The sequence below is a fragment of the Amphibalanus amphitrite genome, unplaced genomic scaffold (assembly GCF_019059575.1).
Source record: "Amphibalanus amphitrite isolate SeventyFive unplaced genomic scaffold, NRLGWU_Aamphi_draft 001130F_arrow, whole genome shotgun sequence".
NCBI lineage: Eukaryota > Metazoa > Arthropoda > Thecostraca > Balanomorpha > Balanidae > Amphibalanus > Amphibalanus amphitrite.
Window position 1 is genome coordinate 2,954 of NW_024882624.1, and position 20,471 is coordinate 23,424.

Here is a 20,471-nt window from a genome sequence, read left to right on the forward strand (position 1 = left end):
GGTGCGGTAGACCGCGCCCAAAGCCAGGGCCCCGGTAACGTGAGGTAGCCGAGTCGGGGCAGCGTGCGCTGACCCAAGCCGGGGCCGCGCGTCCTCCCCGTGTCATGTGATAGCCCGGGGCTGCCCGCGGGGATGCGGTAGACCGCGCCCAAAGCTGCGGCCCTGGCTTGGGTCAGCGCACGCTGCCCCGACTCGGCTACCTCACGTTACCGGGGCCCTGGCTTTGGGCGCGGCTTCTGCTCATACTTTGTGGTGCGGTGGTGGTGCGTCGGGCCGCGCGCTCTGACTTCGGCCAAGAAAAATGCGTCAGCTGATCATTGTCATTTCTGCCACTTGCGTGTGGTGGAATGGGGTCATAACTTAACCCTATTCCTGGCGGGGGGGCCTCAGGAGCCCCCCCCCCTGAGGTTTTTTGGTTATATCTCCCAAACGCGTTGAGCTAGGAAGCTCAAATTTTCTGACTTTTCCTAAAAGGCTTCTACGCAACATGTCTGAAAATTTTGAGTTGATCTGACCTCAGGTCAGGTCACCAGAGGCGGTTTGGTGACGCTACCTCAGAAAAGTTTGCAATCACGCCAGAGCTAGAGTTTTTGACCGATCAATTTCTTCTCTTCAGGGTTTAGTTAGGGTACCAGTATGTGCAATTTGTATATCTCGGAATTTTGATATCGGTGACCTAAGGTCAGGTCAATTTCGCGACCTCCCCATTATAAGTCAATGGGGGAAAAATCAACTCCCTGTTTTTACCACTAAAACGGGTCGGAATGGCCCCATATACCATACATGACTTCATATACGATCAACCTTCACTACCTTGAGGTCTGTTTTGCTGTTGGGCAGCTGTGAGGTCATGTGACGTCATCAAAGGTCACCAAAGGTTTTTGGCCAATAACTCCGTACAGGAACAAGATACAGACGCGTGGATGGTCTCATTGTGTTCAGCTCGTCAAGACGCATCGAATGATATACATGATGACCTCGAGGTCACGTGACCTGAGGTCAACCTTTGACCTTGACCTTTCGAGGTCAACATATATATCATTCGATGCGGATTGACGAGAGGATCACGATGATGCCTTTAGTTTGTTCCTATCTTGACTAATTCGAAAGGTATTCGAGAAAAACTTTCTCCATATCTAGCGCCGCCATTTTGACTTTTTCGACCCCTGTGACGTCATCTTTGACCTGACCTGAAAATGACCTTTGTAAAAATTGTAGATCTTGGCCGTGCGTATCCGATGCCGTTTACCGCTTGTCGCTATCTTGCTTCGTTCTCGAGATCTCAGGGGGGGGGGCCGAATCGGCCCCCCCCGCCAGTTTCTTGTCCCGGCGGAGCCCGCCAGGAATAGGGTTAAGAGACGGCTTTTTCATATCAATTATTTTACATAAAATTATATTTCAAACCATAAATAATGTTCGACAGCCAAATAAAAGAAACAATACCAATACAGGCTTACAGTTTAAGGCTCGACATTGTGTTGTCTACGATTAGACAGCTGATAACTCATTCCCGTACGTCGTAACTCTATAATGACCTTTGCTTATTGTCACATGTGCGCCGCATTCGCGATTGTTGCCGACGCCTGTTTGCAGGTCAGCCCACTACAGTTGTTATACATATCGAAAAACCGATAAACTTTTAGGCGAAAAAGGCACTATTCCAGGCCCATTTTTTATTTTCTTTGCGATATTAGGTAAAAACAGAAGCTTCCTATCCTAGGAAAAATAAAATGGGAAATCTTTCAAAGGTGGCACACTACCTTTAATGGGACAAACGCCATTCGATTACTCTCATCGTGAACTTTCAGACTTACTATAATAAGTCAGAAAAGTTAAAAATTGGGGGTCCTGGCTGGAAGCAAAAACTTTCGAAAAATTTCACATTTTAGACCTCATCACTAAAAATGCTATAACTTCTTTCTTTTCTGTTCCATTTTGATGAAGCTTTAGGAGACCCTTCTTCATGAACTGGGCCTTCATACATGCTCCGGTATTTTTGATATTTCAAAAATCATGGGTGGATTCAGTTCAGGTAAGCTAACTTGGGATGATGTTTGAGTTTTTGTCATGGTATGTCATGTGTCTTATGACATGATGTGTCATATATCATGTAAAATATGCAACGTGAGCACAAAATACACGTTTTCGTTAATCATAGGCGGATTCAGGCACGCCAAGACGGGGGGCAGTACATTGAGATTACCCCCCTTTCTCAGGTACCTGGGTCCGCCTATTCCAATATTTTCATTGTAAAATGACGTCACATAGTCTTGTTCCTATAAATATAGGTAGATGTTGGTGAATTGCGACATCAGATCTTCGTCGCTGATTGCATGCTATTAAAAATGTCCAGGAATCAATATTTACCTTAAGCTTGCGCTTTTTTAATGGTTACTTGGAATTCTTGGCCTTTGGAATGTAATTTCAAATTAAAGTAACTGTTTTGTTGAGCATATAACAAAACTGTCGTCTGTCTATCCGGAATGGTCTGCACTCTGCAGCCACAGGTAGTCGCTACGTTTCCATCACCACCTTTATCACGTCGATATAAGACCAGCCGTGAGCCTTTCTCGCTATTCTGTCCGCATAACACCGTAGCAAAATACCTTGTTTTGCTAGTCAACCTTATCGATTAGACAAATCGGTGTTCCAGCGGCAAAGTGTGGCGAACTTTTGCAACTATGCCTTTGTTGCACCGCCTACACACACACACATAACTCTTCGACCGAAGGCGGCACCGTTCCTGCAATCACGATGCTCCTTCCCCTCCCCCCTCTTGCCCCCTCTCCCTTGTTCGGCTGCACTCCCGGGTGATTTACATCGGCTGTTACGTGGCGTGTTGTCAGTGGCCGCCATGGTCACCGCACACAACAAGCAGCACTGCTGGGTGCGCCCCGGGTCCCGGTCGGACCCCTGAGGTCACTCTCCGTCCGCAGGCCACGCCGCCGGGTCATGGGCCGTGCCGGGGAGTCGACCCAGCCGCCGCCCGAGGCCAGTCAGGTCAGTGGACGAGTCCATTTTTGGGACGGGGGAGGAAGGGTGGGTGTGTGACAAGACATTTTTTTAGGGCCCAAATAGTGCTTTCGAGGGGTAACTTTTATTTAAGCTTAACAGCTTGCGCACAAAAATCAACACATCCGTGGTAGGAATAGGCTGTGAAATAATTGTAGGTGTAAAGTAAATATATCTATAGAAGGTAGGTATATTTATTATTTTCCCATCATTTTTACCCAGTTATTGCTTGAATTTTGGTGTTTGAAAGGCGATCCTTTCCTCGAACTCATGCGCATTTTATGATTAGGTAATTGATTATTTTTTCATTTACTTTTTACCTGACAATTGACATTTTTCTTAGGTGTTGTTTTTATCCGCTGGGACTGAGAGCGTGAGATGATGTTTTTCGTACTCCAGCGTAGATGGGTAGCCATACGGCCTCCACGGTTGACAGTGATGACATCAGTCATCTTTTGCAAGCTCGTTAAAGATTTGGGCTTCCCGTACAGCCCAAATCTTTAACGAGCTTGCAAAAGATGACTGATGTCATCACTGTCAACCGTGGAAGCCGTATGGCTACCCATCTACGCTGGAGTACGAAAAACATCATCTCACAATTGACATTTTTGTTCACAGGTCTAGGTGTATGAACTTCGAAGTATACAGCAAATCATCTAGGAAGTTTCGAAAATGTCATCGCAATCTGCAGCAGGGGTGAGAAAATATACTTTTCGAAATGTTTTGTTATCCCTGTAATGCGACTCTGTCATAGCGAGAAATCAAAAGAGACCGCAGCAACATTAAAACAGCTGGCGAAGTGACTCTCACACTGATTTATTCCACCAGCTGAAAATGAGTTCAGTCAGTATTTTTTTTTTTCAGTGGAAGGGGAAATGATCTTTAGGTACATACCTACCTTTATCAATCACGCATTCTTGAGCCACGATTCGTTGTTCATAGAAACGTAAGTCACTGTTTACAAGATAGAAATAGCTATCATTCAACCGCTTTTCGACAACATAGACGCTACTTTCGTCTCGTCCTTCTTCCGCCAAACTATATAAGAACCAACTCTCAAGAATTTTACCTCTCAAATCTATCCATCTCCATCCAGTCTCATTTGGACGTCTCTCAACATCTCCATCAGGCAGGATATGCGCTGCGCCTGGTTACTGCTCAGTGCTCACCTGACAATGACTAACTGAAGGTGCCACCACAATGGTATGCAAAGGATTGGTAAGATTGAACAACTGATGAGTGAGTGTGAGACGGGCGGACGGTGGAAAGGAAGGAAAAATCACGGTACGATTCACGGGAAGTCCGCAAAGCGTCTGTTGCCGCCTTTGTTACCGGTTAGGAATAGTTGGGTGGGCAGTAAAAGGAAGTCAGTGGATGTCACCGGCAGCGAGGAGAATGATTGCTTCTAATAAAGAAGAAGGGAGCAGTTCCTACTTATATGTCATCACTCATCTGAAACCTAACAGCTCCATGCTGACTTGTGCAGTTACAACTTCAGAACAACCAGCCGCCGCGTATCCTAAAGATTTGCGTGAAAATGAGTGTTACAGAAAGGGTACTGAGGGCATGATAAAACGCAAATCGCTTCATATTTGTTGCTAGATATAAGCATTGTCTATCGAATAGAAACAGTTAAGTGGCGAATAAATGCAGCACTTAATGTCTTTTTTATTTATTTTATTTGTTGTTCGTTACGTGATTATTATGCCTTTGTCATATATCATTGTTTGTGCCTAATTTATGAAAAATAACTAGAAGTGTTTATATTGGATGCTTCATCCTCGCGAAGAAGGTGAAAACAAGTGCTCGAAAGTTGTACGATTACATAGTCTGTCACTAAGGAAACATAACTTTATCGTGCACATAATACACATCCAGTAAATCAATGTCGTGCCGCCAAACACTTCATCTGATGACAATTGAAAGAGAATGCGCGTTGCACAATCAAGACAGTTTTTGTCAAAAGATAGTGGAACTGGCAAAGATCAGCTATGATCAATGCTCCCCAATGATCTCCGATCTGTTTCCAGGTGCATGAGAAGCCGAAGTCGCTTTGCACGCTCATCTTGCAGTTCCTGTTCGGTCATGTCGGTTTGTTTCTCCTGGTCTCTGCCGTGGCTGTGCTAGGTAAGTTGGAGTCGAATGCCTAAATGCTTTGTATTACCGGAGTTACGAGTGTTACTTTTAGGTTACGAAAATTACGAGGGCTTCTTAAAGGTTACGGAAGATACGACGGTTATTCTGGTTATGAGAGTTCCGAGGGTAAACAAAAATAATGTTGAGAGGGTTAAGCAGGCCTAAGTCTTTCTCAGATTTGGCTCATTGACCTGACCTGGGGTTTATTTATGACCTAGGTCCTAAGATATTAAGATTAGTAACTACGAGTGTGTAATGTGTATGTCTTCCTCTTCTCAGGGACCATACGCTCGTTCTTTTCCGCGAAGTTCTTTCTCAATCAGGAATCGATTATCGAAATGCTGGGGGTCGTCCTCCTCCAGCCAAAATACGTTAGCTTCTAATGAAAAGGTCAATGTGGATGGAGTTAAACGACCAAACAATACCAAACGACTATACGTGCTTGTCTTCAGGAGCACTTGCCTTCATGGAGCTGGAGAAGGAGAACGAACACCATCGCTACTTAATGAAGCAGAACAAGGCCAAAGATCTGGCGGATGCCTACAATTACATATCGTCGTACCTTTGGCATTACCAAGTCAAGCCCAACATGACCTTCGATAAGTGGCAGAAAGAGGTATGGTGTATTTAGTAGGACACTTGTCTTTAACCTTGCAATTCGTCAGAAAAAAAAAATCCAGTGCATATTTCAACGACTAAGAAAAATATGAAATTCGAACTCCGTTGTGGTCCTGCAAGAAAGAGCTACCATATTGGTTTACGTTAAAATGATTCACCTCGACACATATAGTATTAAATTGTCCAAAAATTATGTAAACTGAAAACGTGTCACGGAGCATTTAATTACAAAGTTCTTTTTTAAGCCCGCCCCACCCACAGATTTACACACAAATTTCAAAGAGTCAGGGGCGCCGTTCCGGCGTAATAAGCTATTTGAGGCATAACGGACGGACGGACTTCGTACGGGCACGCTATAACTTATAATACCTATAGATGCACTTTCCTGAATTATGCCTGAATTAAGGCGGCCACGCTCTACCCTTCAACGCAATAACATGTCTGAAGATCGGTGGTACCCATTGATCCGATCCTTGCCACGAAGACCCTGAATCCGTAACGACCAAATGCACAACAGTTGCTGTCCCCCATCGACATAGGCCTAATCACGCAGGGGCCTGTTACGGCGCGAGGGTTATTTTCACCAGCAAGTCTATCATCGACCTGAAAGGCCGCCTTCGCTTTGCTAATGTCACCCAGCCTTTGTACGTGCCGCCCACCAGCATTGGATATATTGCATTGTCGACGTCGCTGTGCCGCTATAGACTGACAAATGATATTAAGCCATCACGCTTTTATTCTCCTGGGCATTTTCGTTATTCGCTTTTCGATTTTGACGATGTGCAGCTCATTATGGCTAATGTGTCGGTGTTTTTATGGCCGAGTTGTTACAGGCAATTTGCATAATGTCTGTTGTTTCCGTTGCTGTGCAACATAACAAACGCACGTTGCTCAGGTCGATAAGTGTGTGCAGTTTTCTATATTTATCCAACCGGCCAGTGCTTTTATAAGAATAGGACCATGGCTGGGTGAAAAACCTCGATGATATTGATGACTCCTGCACACGATTTTGAGTTTTGAGTATAAATGTAGTCGTTCTATCTCGATAAATCGCGAATTTGGGTCTGTAAATCATGCACATTCAAGAGCATTACTGATGATGAGACTCTCGCAGTGCCGACAAAAAAACGAAAAATGCTTACTTACTGAGCTCTACGGTTATGAGGAATGAGTGCAAAACTTTTGAAAGCTAAAGGATGTTTTCGTTTTGCTTAGAAGACCCTCACTTAGCTGCATAAATGTTAGCATTCAAGCAGGAAAATTTTATGTAACCAATCTCAGCACAGTACGATGAAGCTATAGGTACAAAGGACATGGAATACAAACATCAAAAACTTCTTTTTTGTAATGCATAACCCAAGTTCTAAGCAACAACCGCTGCCAAAGCAAAACTGGAAACTGAATACAGCGAACTAACCCAGCAATAGCAGCCGGCAGGACGTATAACCCTATCATCAAACATGACCAAACCGCAGGTGAACAAGAAGCTGAAGGTTCTGGAGACGTTTGTCTCTGACGCCGTGACGACCTACAACTATGACGGCACCGTGGAGGGCTGGAACTACGACTGGACTCTGTCCAAGTCACTGCTCTTCACCATCAGTATCATGACTACCATCGGCTACGGCCACATCTTCCCCAGGACCTTCGGGGGACAGGTATGGCCTCTGTCTGCTTCTAAAGAGTAGACGTGAGAACTGCTCTTTCTCACGTTTGCAGTCCTCAGACGTGAGAACTGCAGAATGAGAAACATCAATGATGTAATGATGCTCGACCGTCACCGTCAAGGCAGTGGCGGTTGTGCTTCCAAATTCGATTGGTCGACGGTTGCTCCGGCTCTCATTGGAGGTCCCCTGCGGATATTTTGCATATTTTTTCACTGCAATTTTGAAACGAAATAGGATTCGTAGGAACTAAAATGATTTGAGCAAGAAGGGATCTTCTCCGAATGTATCCTTAGTAACACTTTTTACTGCAATTCGTCTTCGACGAAAGATAAGCGTGGAGGTGCATCGCCAAAACTTCAGAAAGTTCATAGTCTTTCTCTTCATTGCCCGATGCATCCCCTTTCACGTGGAATGTGTCCACCACTATGTGCACGCTGTCTGACAGATGTTCACCATCGGATACGCCATGATCGGGACGCCGCTGCTGCTCGTCTTCCTGGGCAGGATCGGCTCCGGCATGTCGGACTCCTTCCGCTACATCTACAGGTCGGTGGACGGGCGATGGGGATCCTGCGGGTCACACGGGTGGTGCTGAAAGCTCAGATGGATGTCTAGCAACACCAGTCAGATGTTAGTGAAAATTAGTCGTCGTACACTGAGATAAGTTCTTCGCTCACTGAAATTTCGTGCTTGTTCACAAATATTTAGTGCTCGTTTACTGATATTTCGTGGTAGTCCTCTGAGGTTTCGTCTTCGTTCGCTGAGACCCCGTGTCCGTTTCCAGTCGCTGCATATGCCGCTGGTGCCGCACCAGACGATACCAGAACGAGGCGGGGATGGGACAGCGCAGGAAGCGTCTCTGGGAGGACGATGTTGGCAAAGAAGACTACATGCCTACCGACCAGGTATCTGATACAGTCAATCATAATGCAAAACTAGCAAAAAATTCATTGGCGCAAATGCTTTCGACGGATCTTGTCATGGACTTTCAAAGCCATTCGCGGCTTCTCGTTGCAGGCTTTTTTCTAACATCAAAGGCCATATCGGTTAAAACCAGCACCGACAATAATTATCTATCCTTACCCATTTAGATGTTAAAATAGAATAGTTATATAAAGGTAGGTGATTTTAATCTCGTTATGTGTCTTCGAACTGTGTTATGTTCGCACGGAGTCCCATCGATGATGACCTGCTCGACCCGCTGCTCCTCCCACAGGTTCAAGTGCCGATAGTCATCACCATGATAATGATAGCGCTGTGCCTGATCCTGGGCGCCGTTATCTTCAGCAACTGGGAGGACTGGTCACTGAGCTCTGCCGGATACTTCAGCTTCGTCACCTTGACCACGATCGGCTTCGGCGACATGGTGCCCGGAAACAGGTGAGACGGGAAGAACTTCTAGAATCGAGCCACATGAACCGCCTTCTTTGTGGTAGAAAATGTCAGGGTGCGGAGTATCAATCGTTGTTGCATAAGAATATGTAGGGAAGGAGAACAGGTTTTGGCATAATACCAGGCATTATGCCAGGTATATTGGCATATTACCAGGAAGGATGCCGGGTATCCTTCTATTGGAGCTAGAAGGCAATGGCAAGCCAGAAAATAAAACATATGATCCGATTGGGAAACGCATTTATTTTACTCGTAAAATGTATTTTCGGATTTACTCTTGCTGGTTTGTAGAACCTTTGAAATATAAACGTTAATGTACCTTAAAGTTTGTTTTAATGTTTCGTTTTACCACTTCTCTTTTTCAGCTTTCTGGATGACTCAAACATGGCAACATTCAAGATGGGAGTTACGATCATCTACTGCCTTTTCGGTAAGCACCACATTCTGCTATTAATCTGAAGAGAAATTGTGTGCGACAAAGAACCAACTGTCCGTCCATCAGAACAATAAAGACAACAGTAATGTATTAAACGGCAAAGTTTCACTTTACGATTTTACGAAATTTACAATTTTGAGAAATTTAACAAATTTAACAAATTGGACGATTCTCCACCCCACCCCAGCGAATAGACGCTCCTGAGTTTGTTTTCCTTTCTTCCCCACATAGGTAACAGACATATCTGCCCACCGTCCACAGGTATGTCGCTGATCAGCATGTGCATCCAGATGATGCAGGACCAGATCGTTGGCAAGGTGCGCTGGGTGGCCGAGGAAACCGGCCTGGTCGACTCCGAAGCCCGCCAACAGCAGCGGGTTCGAGCTCGCCGCACCAGAGCAGGTGCCGTTCCAGAGACGAAGGAAGATCTGTTCGGTTACCGACCTCTGAGTAGTGAGAACCGTCGGCGGCGACGGCAGAAGAAGGATAAGAATGGCGATAAGGATGAGCGAAAGGAGAAGGAAAGAAGAGAGGGAGAGGAGAAGAAGGACAGAGAAGAAGATGCCGAAGAGAAGAGAGATGGAGGGGCTGAACAGGAGCCCAAGAGTGATGGAAAGGCGAAGGGTGGACAGCCAGATGAGGCGCTTAGTGATGAAGAGGATATGCTCTTCAACATGGCATAACTGGCCCGTAAAGATAGACCAAGTTCTTCACAGAGACCTATTGTCATGCTAAAGAACAATTATTGTTAGTTGCCTTCTTTATCCAAGTGTCTTTAGTCTCGGTACTGAACACTTTCCGTCTTTGTTCAGGATTCTAGAATGCATAAAGAGCAAAAAGCCTATGCGTATCATAGCCTTACGTTTTGATGTAGAAATAGCATTTAAATGTTTTTGAATTTGATCTTACTAGACAATAAAATTAGTCGTTATTAAGTGATTAATTGATTCGGAAATATCACTTCACCGGATTTGGAGTGGCATTCAGTTCCACAGAAAATACCCAAATGATCCCACGGATAACGACTTCTGCTAGCCATTGACAACGATTCAGATCACGCCAATCGTGTGTTTCATCTTCGTAGATATTTATTGTGTAACGATACCACGTATGTGATAATATGTCTGTATTTATTCTGCAATGAAGGCTAGTCATTCGTCTCCAAATGGCAAGGAGCGGTCTGGGTCGATCCATTCATTCACGAAGAATCCTGAACGACGATAAGGGTTAAGGCCATGCATAGGATGAGGGCGCCCTTGAGGATATCTTCGCCCAGGATTCTTCTAAATATCGTACACGTGCCAAAGTGGCCACCGGGACGCTGCCTCGGACCCTTCCTTCTCTGTCTGAGGTGGCCTACCTTCGTGCCACGTGGATTCACTCAGAACGCTTCTTGCCATCGGAGGATATGTGTGATCGGTGCACCACGATAGCCATGTGATGGTGTTCTTCGCAGAGCAGGGTGTTTCGATTATAAATGTGTTTGTTGGATAACAAGAAATATACTCTAAACGTGGGTTGCAAATTCGCTACCGTTTTTCTTTATTCTGTCACGTAGACTCGACCAAGCTGAGTTGTAATCGACCAGTCGACAAATCAACCATCGATAGATCAGCTTTAATTGCGATAAATGAGGCTCTACTCGAGTGCCTAGGCCTAGTAAGCCTTTCAACGTTGCGTTCTTTTTCAGTAGTGGAATCTCATGCCAGGCCTTAGTTCTATCTCACTAATACGCTCACCTGAAGTTCACCTAGAAACTCAACGTGAAAACGCTCGTCAATAACCAACCGTACTCGTAGCGCTGACCTGAAGCTCACTAGGAACCCACCAAGAGCTAGCACGCCGTAAAGGCTCAACACAACGCTCATCAGGGAACGCCTTAGCTCACCGAAACGCTCACCGTAGCACTCAGCCAGTACACACACTATCCCGTTTGTCGCCGGGCGTCCCGCCTCCGGCCGAGCCCATATAACACCCCCGGGTCGGTGGTCGCGTCAGTCACCGGAGCGGCGCCGTAGTCGGGCCGTGGACGGGCGCAGAGTGACACCGCCGCTGGATCGGCCCACGAGCAGTGCTGCAGCCATGAGAACGGTAACTAATAGCGAGGGAAGAGACGGGATACGTGGCAAACACTGCAACGGGTAGAATGGTATGAACGGTTAATAGACACTATCACGGGGAACTAGATTTGCGATGCATGGTGAAGATAAGTGATAAGGAGGGGACGATGCGACGAGCAGCGGCAACAGTGCTGTCACATATTTTATTATTTTTCTTAGAATAGTATATCGTGCGTCTACTTTGCTGGTATGAATCGTTATCAACCTGGAACTAAAATGAGAAACTCAAGCTGCACAAATTACAATCATAGCCGCCAGCCGGTATCCAAAGCGTCATGAAACTATCTCCAAGGACACAACTATTTCATTTCGAGGCCGTAAAAAATCCCCGTTTATTGTTTATTGTTTATTTACAAAAATTTACAACAGGCAGAAACCCCACTAACGCCGATGTCAGAAAAACATTTTTTTATATCGGGAACACTTCGAAATTTACTCATTTCCACATTCGCTTATATTCTCATCGTGTAATTTCCAATTGTAGCCAATGTATCCGTTTCAGAATTTCCAGCGCAAAGCAACTAATCGTCGTATATGCCAAATCCTGGACACTTTAAGAGACCATCCCATCTTTTTCATCACATTAGTTTTGGGTTGAGATAGCCAAATTGGGGTCCCTGGCTTGCAAATACCGGTTTGGGCACTCAAAACATCGAGACATGCTTTAATTTCGAGGTATTAAATTTCAAAGCCTGCAGTTTTTGAGCTCTATGTAAGGTGTAATGCATTTAAATGCCACCTTAGAATTTGTGCCGTCAGCGCAAATCTAACAATTTTTAAATCGTATACTAAACCCTTTGGTAATACGTGGTGGTATATGCTACTTTGCGCGCAACATCTGCCGCTTTTCGATGATGCGGCATTTCCAGTATACTGGAAAAGGTGAAACTCAAACGAGATGATAGCATCAAACGCGCAGCTAACTACATGTGATGAGATTCACATGTAGTTACATGATGTGATGTGAGATACATGATGTGAGAATCTGGGCTTCATGTGAACTATATACGCCAATGCTCATAAAAATACATCAAACATTCTTGTTGCATGCTTCTAACAGAAGCGTTAGTAGGCATTTTGAAATATAACGGTATTAAATATTTTTTGATACTTTGTAAGCTTCCTTAAATGTTTATATCGTCTGGGGTCGATATATTTATACGTTTGTCGTTATCATATGATATGTTATATCGACATACCTATACGTATGTCGATACGTCGATATGTTTGCATCGTATCATATCTTCAGCTTGGGGACATCTCCTATTGCAAGCAGTACTAATTTAAAATATACGTAAAGCCTCGCTTGTCCATAGAGAGCATTGTTTGGTCTTCAACTTTTTATTAAAATGTTGTCATCGATAAACATCCATGCTACTTTTTCGCCTACGATTGGTTCGCTCTTGTTATACCAATTATGATTTAAAGTGTGTCCCCACATTTGTGCACATTTAGTTCAAATGTTTGTCAAAACATTACTTTGGAGAGGAGTTGGACCAGAGTACTGTCTTCTCTTTCCTCACGTAGCACAGTGTGGAAATTCAGGACTCTCAATGAGCATAGTGGCACCGGTTAACAGCTTACGGATGTGGCCTTCAGCCGAGTTTCGGTCCGTTCTTTGCCTAAACGGGCGAACGTCACATGTCCCGAAAAATATACGGCGCACAATGGTGTCTAGCTGCACTTAAAGTATTATTAAACGGGCATTGCTTCTTAGGACTGTAATCATTACTTGCATTATATGACGAAATGCAATTGCATTTATATATTTACCTAACACAATCATTGCTGTTTTTGCATCGCTCGATATGCGCCATATGATTCATTTTTAGCAATATAATGTGTACAATGTATGTGCCTTTCATCACCTCAACAGCGTCATCAAAACAACATCAAAACGAAACAAAACAACACTGAATGCAATCTTTTTTTAAAGTAAGCCATATGAAACCAGGATAAATGGTCAGAAAGCTCACCGAGGGATTCACCAGCTTTCCCGCTTTTATGGGTCATTTTCTACAGAGCACGCAAATATATTGCGATATGGTATGCATCCTGTCTTGAGAAATGCGCATTTGGCTTTATGATGCTTCTATAATTCTGACACTGATTCACATTGGCAGAGGCGCCAAGAGGCAAATGTGACGGAAAGGAGTTTCCTGTCATTGTCTGAGCCTAATTGTCGTGCGACTTTTAAGTCTGATTACGAGCCGAAAAGACCCGCTGCTAGTTCGGTAAGAGGGACGGTCAACGGGGCTTGCTGATGAGTGCCGGTCACATATCGTTTTCGGGGTAGAAATGACAACTGGGCGAGCCATAAACTGTCAAGGGTTTTCACTGGCACAATCATAGCAAAAAGGCCAGGACAGGCTGAAGTTGTTGCGTTGGACTTGATCGGTTCCTATAGCTAAGTTGAGCTTCGAAGGAGAAATGGATATCATATCACAAGTTTGGAATGGGGGTATATGTTTGACCTTTTCTCATCATTTTTATGTCGCGAGAGGAAGCCTATAATATGCTGCTAGAGTATAAGACGTCATCTCAAACAGAGACCTCGGAGGTCAGGCTGGCACTTGAAACCAACCATTCTAAAGAAAAATCCCTGAAAGTGTAAATTTTCTATTGAAATATCATACATCTGCTAGCTAATAATGGCAGAATTAGCAATTTTAAATTACCTCAACTTAAAAAAGTGGAATAGGTATAACGTAAAAGAGCCGAATGCAATCCTCCCTGAACAGCTGAAGGAAATGCGTCATAAAATTACCAAAACTGGATTGCGTAAAATGAGAGAAATTACTTCGGAAATTATTGCATACATATGTAGACCAGGCCTCGAGTCCGATAGCGCCCCATGTGAGTATACCAGCCGATGGTGCGGTGTCTTCCTGTCCCGTTTGACCTGTACTGATTCTTTTTCCCACAAGTTTACACGGAAAGTGCCCCGTCTATGCACCATGGTGCAGGTGGTATAGGAAAGCTTCCTAGTCATCTTCCAGCCCGGGACTGTTAGGCGCCATTTCCGTTTTCCCTCTAGTGGTAGCGTGCATGATTCGAGTTGCGGTATAACTTCAGCGTGTTCCACATTGATGTAAATGTCTAAAACAATGTAGTTTGCGTCAACTGCTGATTGACAAGAGCGGGCGAAATACTAGTGCCATAAAGATCAGTTATTTTAACTTCTGATTGCTTTGGTGAAAATAATCCTATAAAAGACAAAATAATTGGCAAAACTCTCAATGATTAATTCCATTTCAACCATGTGTAGGTAACTTCGATCCCTTTAGGGAAAATTTGCAGGAATACCATCGTTTCATGACAATTTTCGGATAATCGTGCATGCTTTGGCGCATGAAAAATACAATTATGCGTGTTTAATGTTTATGTAAGAAAAGCGTGGCTAAATGAGTGGTTTGAAAGTTACCATTCTAATAACTTGCTCGTCATAGAATGCTTAAACACATATATCTAACTGTAGCTGTGAAATCATGAGAAGTAATTCTTTGAATCCTAGCCAGCATCAATGAGGTAAGCAATTGTAAACAAGCACTGTGGATTCAGGTCACGGTCAAGACTTACGAGTCACGAGCATTCAAGCATATGTCCAGTAGCTGTTTTCCTTATAACATAAATAGGGTCACGATCTCCGACTCATATTTGCTAGATTTCCATTGGTTCAATATTATATAATGCTTTTGAATAGCGAGCTACGGTAGGTAAACGATCTTACAATAAATAGCATGCTGTTTTCCGGAGTCCTCAATAAGGTAGCAATGGAAGAAATGAAACAAATGCAAACAAACATGATAATTGGTAGCTGTGTCTCTAATGGACAAAAAAAAGTTTGTTTCATTGTTAGCTTTTGTTAGTTGCTGCTTCATACAATACTTTCAAAGCACATAAACAATTAATTATATAGAGATGTTTGTTTATATGACACACACTAAGTTAATGCAGAGGCAGAACAATAGGTGTCCTAGATTTTAGTACAGGAATGTAAGGTATTCCGTAGGCTGGAGAAACAGTACCTACGCACTGAAGAATAATTGAATTTAGGGGTCAAGCCAACATGCATTTCTTATCAAAGCAAAACAGTGCGCAATAATCATAGTTACGTTATTATTCTAGGCCAGTAAATCTAAACAATGCGGCTCTCATTTTACAATCTAACTAGTTTGATGCTAAAAAACGCTCCCTTATGATGTTAATCATGTTAACCATTCATGCATGAACTCGGGAGCTTAGTATGACCTGCAATGGTCTGCCATGTAGTTCATTTTTAGATGTTTATAGGATCCGACAAAGTCCGCTAAAAATAGCTAGCTGCAGTCAGTGTGCGATGATATAAGTGTTATTTAGCTCGCAACACTTCCACACTTCTTGTAATAGCTACAATACTTAGAATCATCTGACATCCTACAGTTTTGCTATCTACCGTTCCTGGGGGACGCACCAGTACCTCCACACCCCTCTGGATACAGATTCCCATCGTCGGGAAGCGGTCCATCCTTTTCCTCCGGAGGCGCGGAGCGGCGTGGGAGCGATATCAAACCGGCCGGACCTTCCGTGGGACTGACTCGCTCAGCCGGATCTTCCTAAACTACCAGTCTCTGTGTGTCCACTGCCGTGCCTGAAACATATGTTCAGTGCTCAGTCCTGGTACTTTGCTCAGTTCTGGCACTCCGGAGTTCTTTTGCTAAGTGATGTAGGTAATTGTAAGATCAGTTGGGATAAATATGCGTTCGAAGAACGGTGACTTGTTGCATTACCGGGCGAGGAAAAAACTGAGCCGTTATGGGTGCTTCCACGGGTTGACGGCGGTCTTTGTAACATGCAAAAGATATAAGGCATTCTTCATATATAATGGCACATAAGCCAGTTCAATTACTTCTTAAACCTCGTCAACGGTAAAGGCCATGATGTTGTCAAATGTTTATCATCAATCATTGAAACGTTGAGATCTAAAAAAACAACTTAGACTATTGCGTGCTAGTGCTCATCGTAAACCCACGCAATTAGCAAAGGCGGCTTTTACTACTTTACCGTTTTGTCTTACTCTAACTCTCTCCCTTTTCTGACCGGCAGGCGGTGCAGCAGCTGCTGCTGCTGATCCTGGTGATCGGAACATGCATCTCGGTGGCGCGAGCGCAGGCGTCCGCCGACCTAGTGTCCTCCGAGAGCACCTTCGTCGTCATCAAGAGGCCCAACCAGAAGCCCGAGGTGGTACACCTCTCGCCGCCAGCGGCCAGCAAGGGAGCAGCCAGCTCGCCACCGCCGGCAGCAAGCAGCCCAAAACCGGCTGCTACGCCTACCTTTGCCGTAAGCAAGTCAGCCCCACCGGCCCAATCTCTAGCGAGCCGGGTAGCGCAGGCGGCAAGTGCGGGAAAGACACCCACCGCAACTCTGCAGCCGAGACAAGTCATCTACGCCATTCCGGCGCCTGGTCAGCCGGCGGGTACCTACCTGGCACTACCGGGTCCGACGGCCGCTCATCAGCCACAACCGCAGCAGCCTCCGCTGCAGCCGCTGCCGGCCGCCCATCAGCCACAGCCAGCTCGACAGGCTCCTCCACCACCCCTGCCGCCGCACAGGCCTCCAATGTCGCGGCCACCTCCTCGACACACGGCGCCTAGCTCGCCGGGCCATGGCCGACCTCCGCCGCCACCGAGGTCCCCTCTGCCACCGAGTGCACCGAATGGTGGACGACAGGGCCCACGGCCTCCGCCAAGGTCTCCGCCGTCGTCGCCGTCAAGTGGACCCCCGCCAGCGCCAAAGCCGAGAAGAAGGCGACCCAATCGTCCCAAGAGACCGAGGAAGCCGAGCCCAACGTCTCCGAACCCTGAGGGACCGCAGCCTGTAGGTCCACCGCCATCGCGGACAGGCCCTTCCGCAAGGTCAAAGCCGCCACCGCCATCCAGAAGGGAACCGTCAGGACCATCGGCTCCAGCTGATCCACGGGGCCCGCCACCAGCTGCCTCGGCGAAGGAGCCGCGCAGGAAGCCCCCGCCGAGCCCCCGTGACGCACCAGGTGGCGTGAAGCCACGTCGACGTACCGATCGTCGAAGAAGACCTCCAGCACCCCCATCCAGTGAGCCACCCACAGGATCGCCAGCCCCGGGGGCGGAGTTTGGATCCCCGTATGACAGTGCGCCTAGCGGTTCCGAGCCGGGGTATGCCGAACATCCCCGCAGAGAGCCCGTTTCACGGGATATTCCGCCACACCCGTCAGATCGGCCTCAAAGAGAGCGACCACAACGGAGAGAGCGCCCGAAGAGCAGTCCAGAGTTCTTCCCGCCTGAGACACGTGAGCCGGAGCTCACTGGATTCAAAAAGACCGGAAGCGCACCGGAGTTCAGAGAGAATGTTCATCGTAGGAGGGAGATAAGCCACCCAGAACAGCGTCGTGAGCCTCCTTCTTTCAGGGAAGCTCCTACAGAAAGACCCGACAGAGGTACACCGTATGGAAGTGACTTCACCACTCTCGATCGAGCCAGAACTAGGACGGAGCTTGAGTTTACACCATCGGAGGGTGACCAGCGCAGGGTTGAGCTTACGCCGCAGGAAAGCACAAAGTACAGGACTGAGCTTCAGTACAGTCACGGTAGTGGGTCGCCCGCTCGCGAAGAGTTCCCGCCATTTGATTCGCACTCGAGAAGGACAGAGTTTTCTCCCAGAGACAGGGAATACCAGGGACCAGACCTGATTCCTGTAGACAGAACATCCAGAGGACGAGAACCAGCTCCCAGAGAAGAGTCGCCTCGCAGACCTCCGGCACATTACACCCCAACGCACAACGAACGTCGCAGGGAAGAGTTTACGCCAGTGCATGACGAACATCGCAGACGGGAATTTGCCCCAACAGACACGAGACAGTCCAGAACCGAATTTGACTTTGAACGATCGCCAACTTCCGAGTTCACGTCGCCAGACAGATCCGTCGATCGTGGACTACTGGTTCCTCAGCGAGAGGTTTCACGCAGTCACCCTGAGGTGCCCTCTTATGAGAACCACCCACACCACAGAGACAGGAGCCACTTCGAACATCGTATGCCGGAGCTGCGACCCACTTCCATTGAGCAGCGACGGTACATGGATGAGTTTTCCTCCCCCGCTTCTCATAGATCGGATCGCTCACATCACGACACTGGTCTGGAGTATTTCGGACCGGAAAATACTCATCACAGCCCTGAGTATTCGATGTCCAGCAGTCCTACCCGGAGACACGACACAGTTCCGTTTGACAGTCGGCCACATATGACTGAGTTCTCTAGCTCACGCCATCCGGAAAGGATGCCCGTGAGTGGTGTGGAACATGGAGATCGCACCCGGTACTACTCAGCACAGGAGAGACCAGCGTTTGTGAGTGCTCCTGGTGCTCAGCGACACCCCGAACGGATGCCGTTTGACAGTGTGGAGCGGCCCCATTACTTCCCATCGGAGGACAGGGACCGTCGAACAGACTTTGTCAGCATGGCTAATCCACAGCCTTACCCTGGACAGGTCTCATTTGAAAGTATGCCAACCGTACAGTCCTACCCGCATGATGATAGACAGAGGACCTATTATGTGGTGCCCGGCATTGTGGAACGTAGGACCGAGCCCCCAACGACTCCTGTGCCTCCGACACCGGCTCCTACCACTCAACCCACCACGCAACCCACCACGACCACACCTGCCACTACTCCCACAACGGTCAGCACCCCTCGGCCCAGGATCGAACTCATTTCACCGGTCGGTGACGGAGACAAGCGCAAAGTGATTTCCTTCGAGATCCCCGAACTTTCGAAGGAGACACTGGCGTCGAAAAGCAGAACTGAGGTCTTTGAGCTGAGCACTGTGGATGGAAAAACGAAGTTGGTTCCTGTGGACAAGGAACGACAGAAGGTAGAGGCAGCGGAAAGAGCGAAACATAGAGTGGCATCCGGTACGGTAGACAGTGTCAGGAGCAAGGGGAACTCGGTTGAAAAGGATCACGTGGCTTACAGTGTGGAAGAGAATAACGGGAAAGGCACGGTGCGCAGCTTGAAGAGGGTTCAGAGCTCGCAGCGTACCCGGGGTAAGGGTGTGCTGCCGAACATCCCAGGCCTGAACCTCGGAGGTGGCCTCCCGCAGAACCTTGGCGGTGGTCTTCAGCAGAACGTCGGTCAGAACCCACTGGGAGGCCTGCTGAACCAGGGTGTTCAGAATCCCCTACAGAACCAGCTGCAGGGCCAACTGCCGAATCAACTACAAGGACAACTGCACAATCCCCTACAAAACCAACTACAGAATCCCCTACAGTCCGCTTTCTCCAATCTGGGACAAGGAGGATTTAACGGTGGGGTGCCCGGCGTGGGGCAGAATGCGTTCAACGGAAACATCCATGGCCTGGGTCAGAATGTGCACGGCCTGGGACAGGGTGCTCAAGGGCTTGGACAGAACCTGTTCGGGGGGTTGGGAGGTTTGAATCAGAACCCGTTCCAGTTTGGCGGCGGCGGCGGCGGCGGTTTTCCTTTCGGTCTCTAGCTGACGGCAAATGAAATGGCCTGTGTGATGTGCGTGTAAGAGCAGCACTCTGTGGTGTGCACGAGCAGCACACTGCAATATGTAAGAGCAGCACACTGTGATGTATACAGCAGCACACTGTGACGTGTACGGCGTTTTTATGGTTATTATGTGAATAAACGCGTATAACGCCTTAGATCAATGTGTTTTGTGCACCGGGCAGGCTTATTTTGCAATTAAGTGCCATGAGCTCTTAATTAGGTATATTTAACATAAGTGACTAGTGGCAGATACAGGGGAGGGAAAATGGGCAATTGCCCTCCCCGAAGCTAAATCGTGTGGGCAAGATATTCTTTGCCCCTCCCAGAACATGTAGAAATCTAAGATCTAATACGGCGTCGATGCCTTGCTGGACAAAAAGTAGGAATTTCCGTGGCGACCATTCTGAAGGAAGGATCTGACTGCTCGCTGCTGATGATTTAGGCTGGTAGATAATATGTAGATATAACTCCCTGAACTGAATGCATGCAGATGTAATGTGGCGTTGTAAAGTCGCTTGGTCACTAGCGCGGCGGTGGGTCCTGGTCGCCGAATGGGTCGGAAACT

General features: G+C 46.8%; 2 protein-coding genes across 2 annotated transcripts; both read left to right on the forward strand.

Annotated features, from left to right (window-relative positions):
- The first annotated feature begins 2,879 nt into the window (after positions 1-2,879).
- Positions 2,880-10,786, forward strand: LOC122370427 (two pore potassium channel protein sup-9-like). The gene is made up of 10 exons (XM_043346045.1): positions 2,880-3,000; positions 3,631-3,708; positions 5,043-5,139; positions 5,601-5,764; positions 7,242-7,424; positions 7,879-7,979; positions 8,218-8,338; positions 8,650-8,813; positions 9,191-9,255; positions 9,523-10,786. The coding sequence occupies exons 2-10, from the start codon at positions 3,685-3,687 to the stop codon at positions 9,942-9,944; spliced, it is 1,341 nt and encodes a 446-aa protein (XP_043201980.1). The 5' UTR covers positions 2,880-3,000; positions 3,631-3,684; the 3' UTR covers positions 9,945-10,786.
- Positions 10,787-11,263: 477 nt separating this feature from the next.
- LOC122370396 (cell surface glycoprotein 1-like) lies at positions 11,264-20,058 on the forward strand. The gene is made up of 2 exons (XM_043345959.1): positions 11,264-11,352; positions 16,467-20,058. Exons 1-2 carry the CDS (start codon positions 11,344-11,346, stop codon positions 19,884-19,886), a joined length of 3,429 nt encoding a protein of 1,142 aa, XP_043201894.1. The 5' UTR covers positions 11,264-11,343; the 3' UTR covers positions 19,887-20,058.
- The last annotated feature ends 413 nt before the right edge of the window (positions 20,059-20,471 follow it).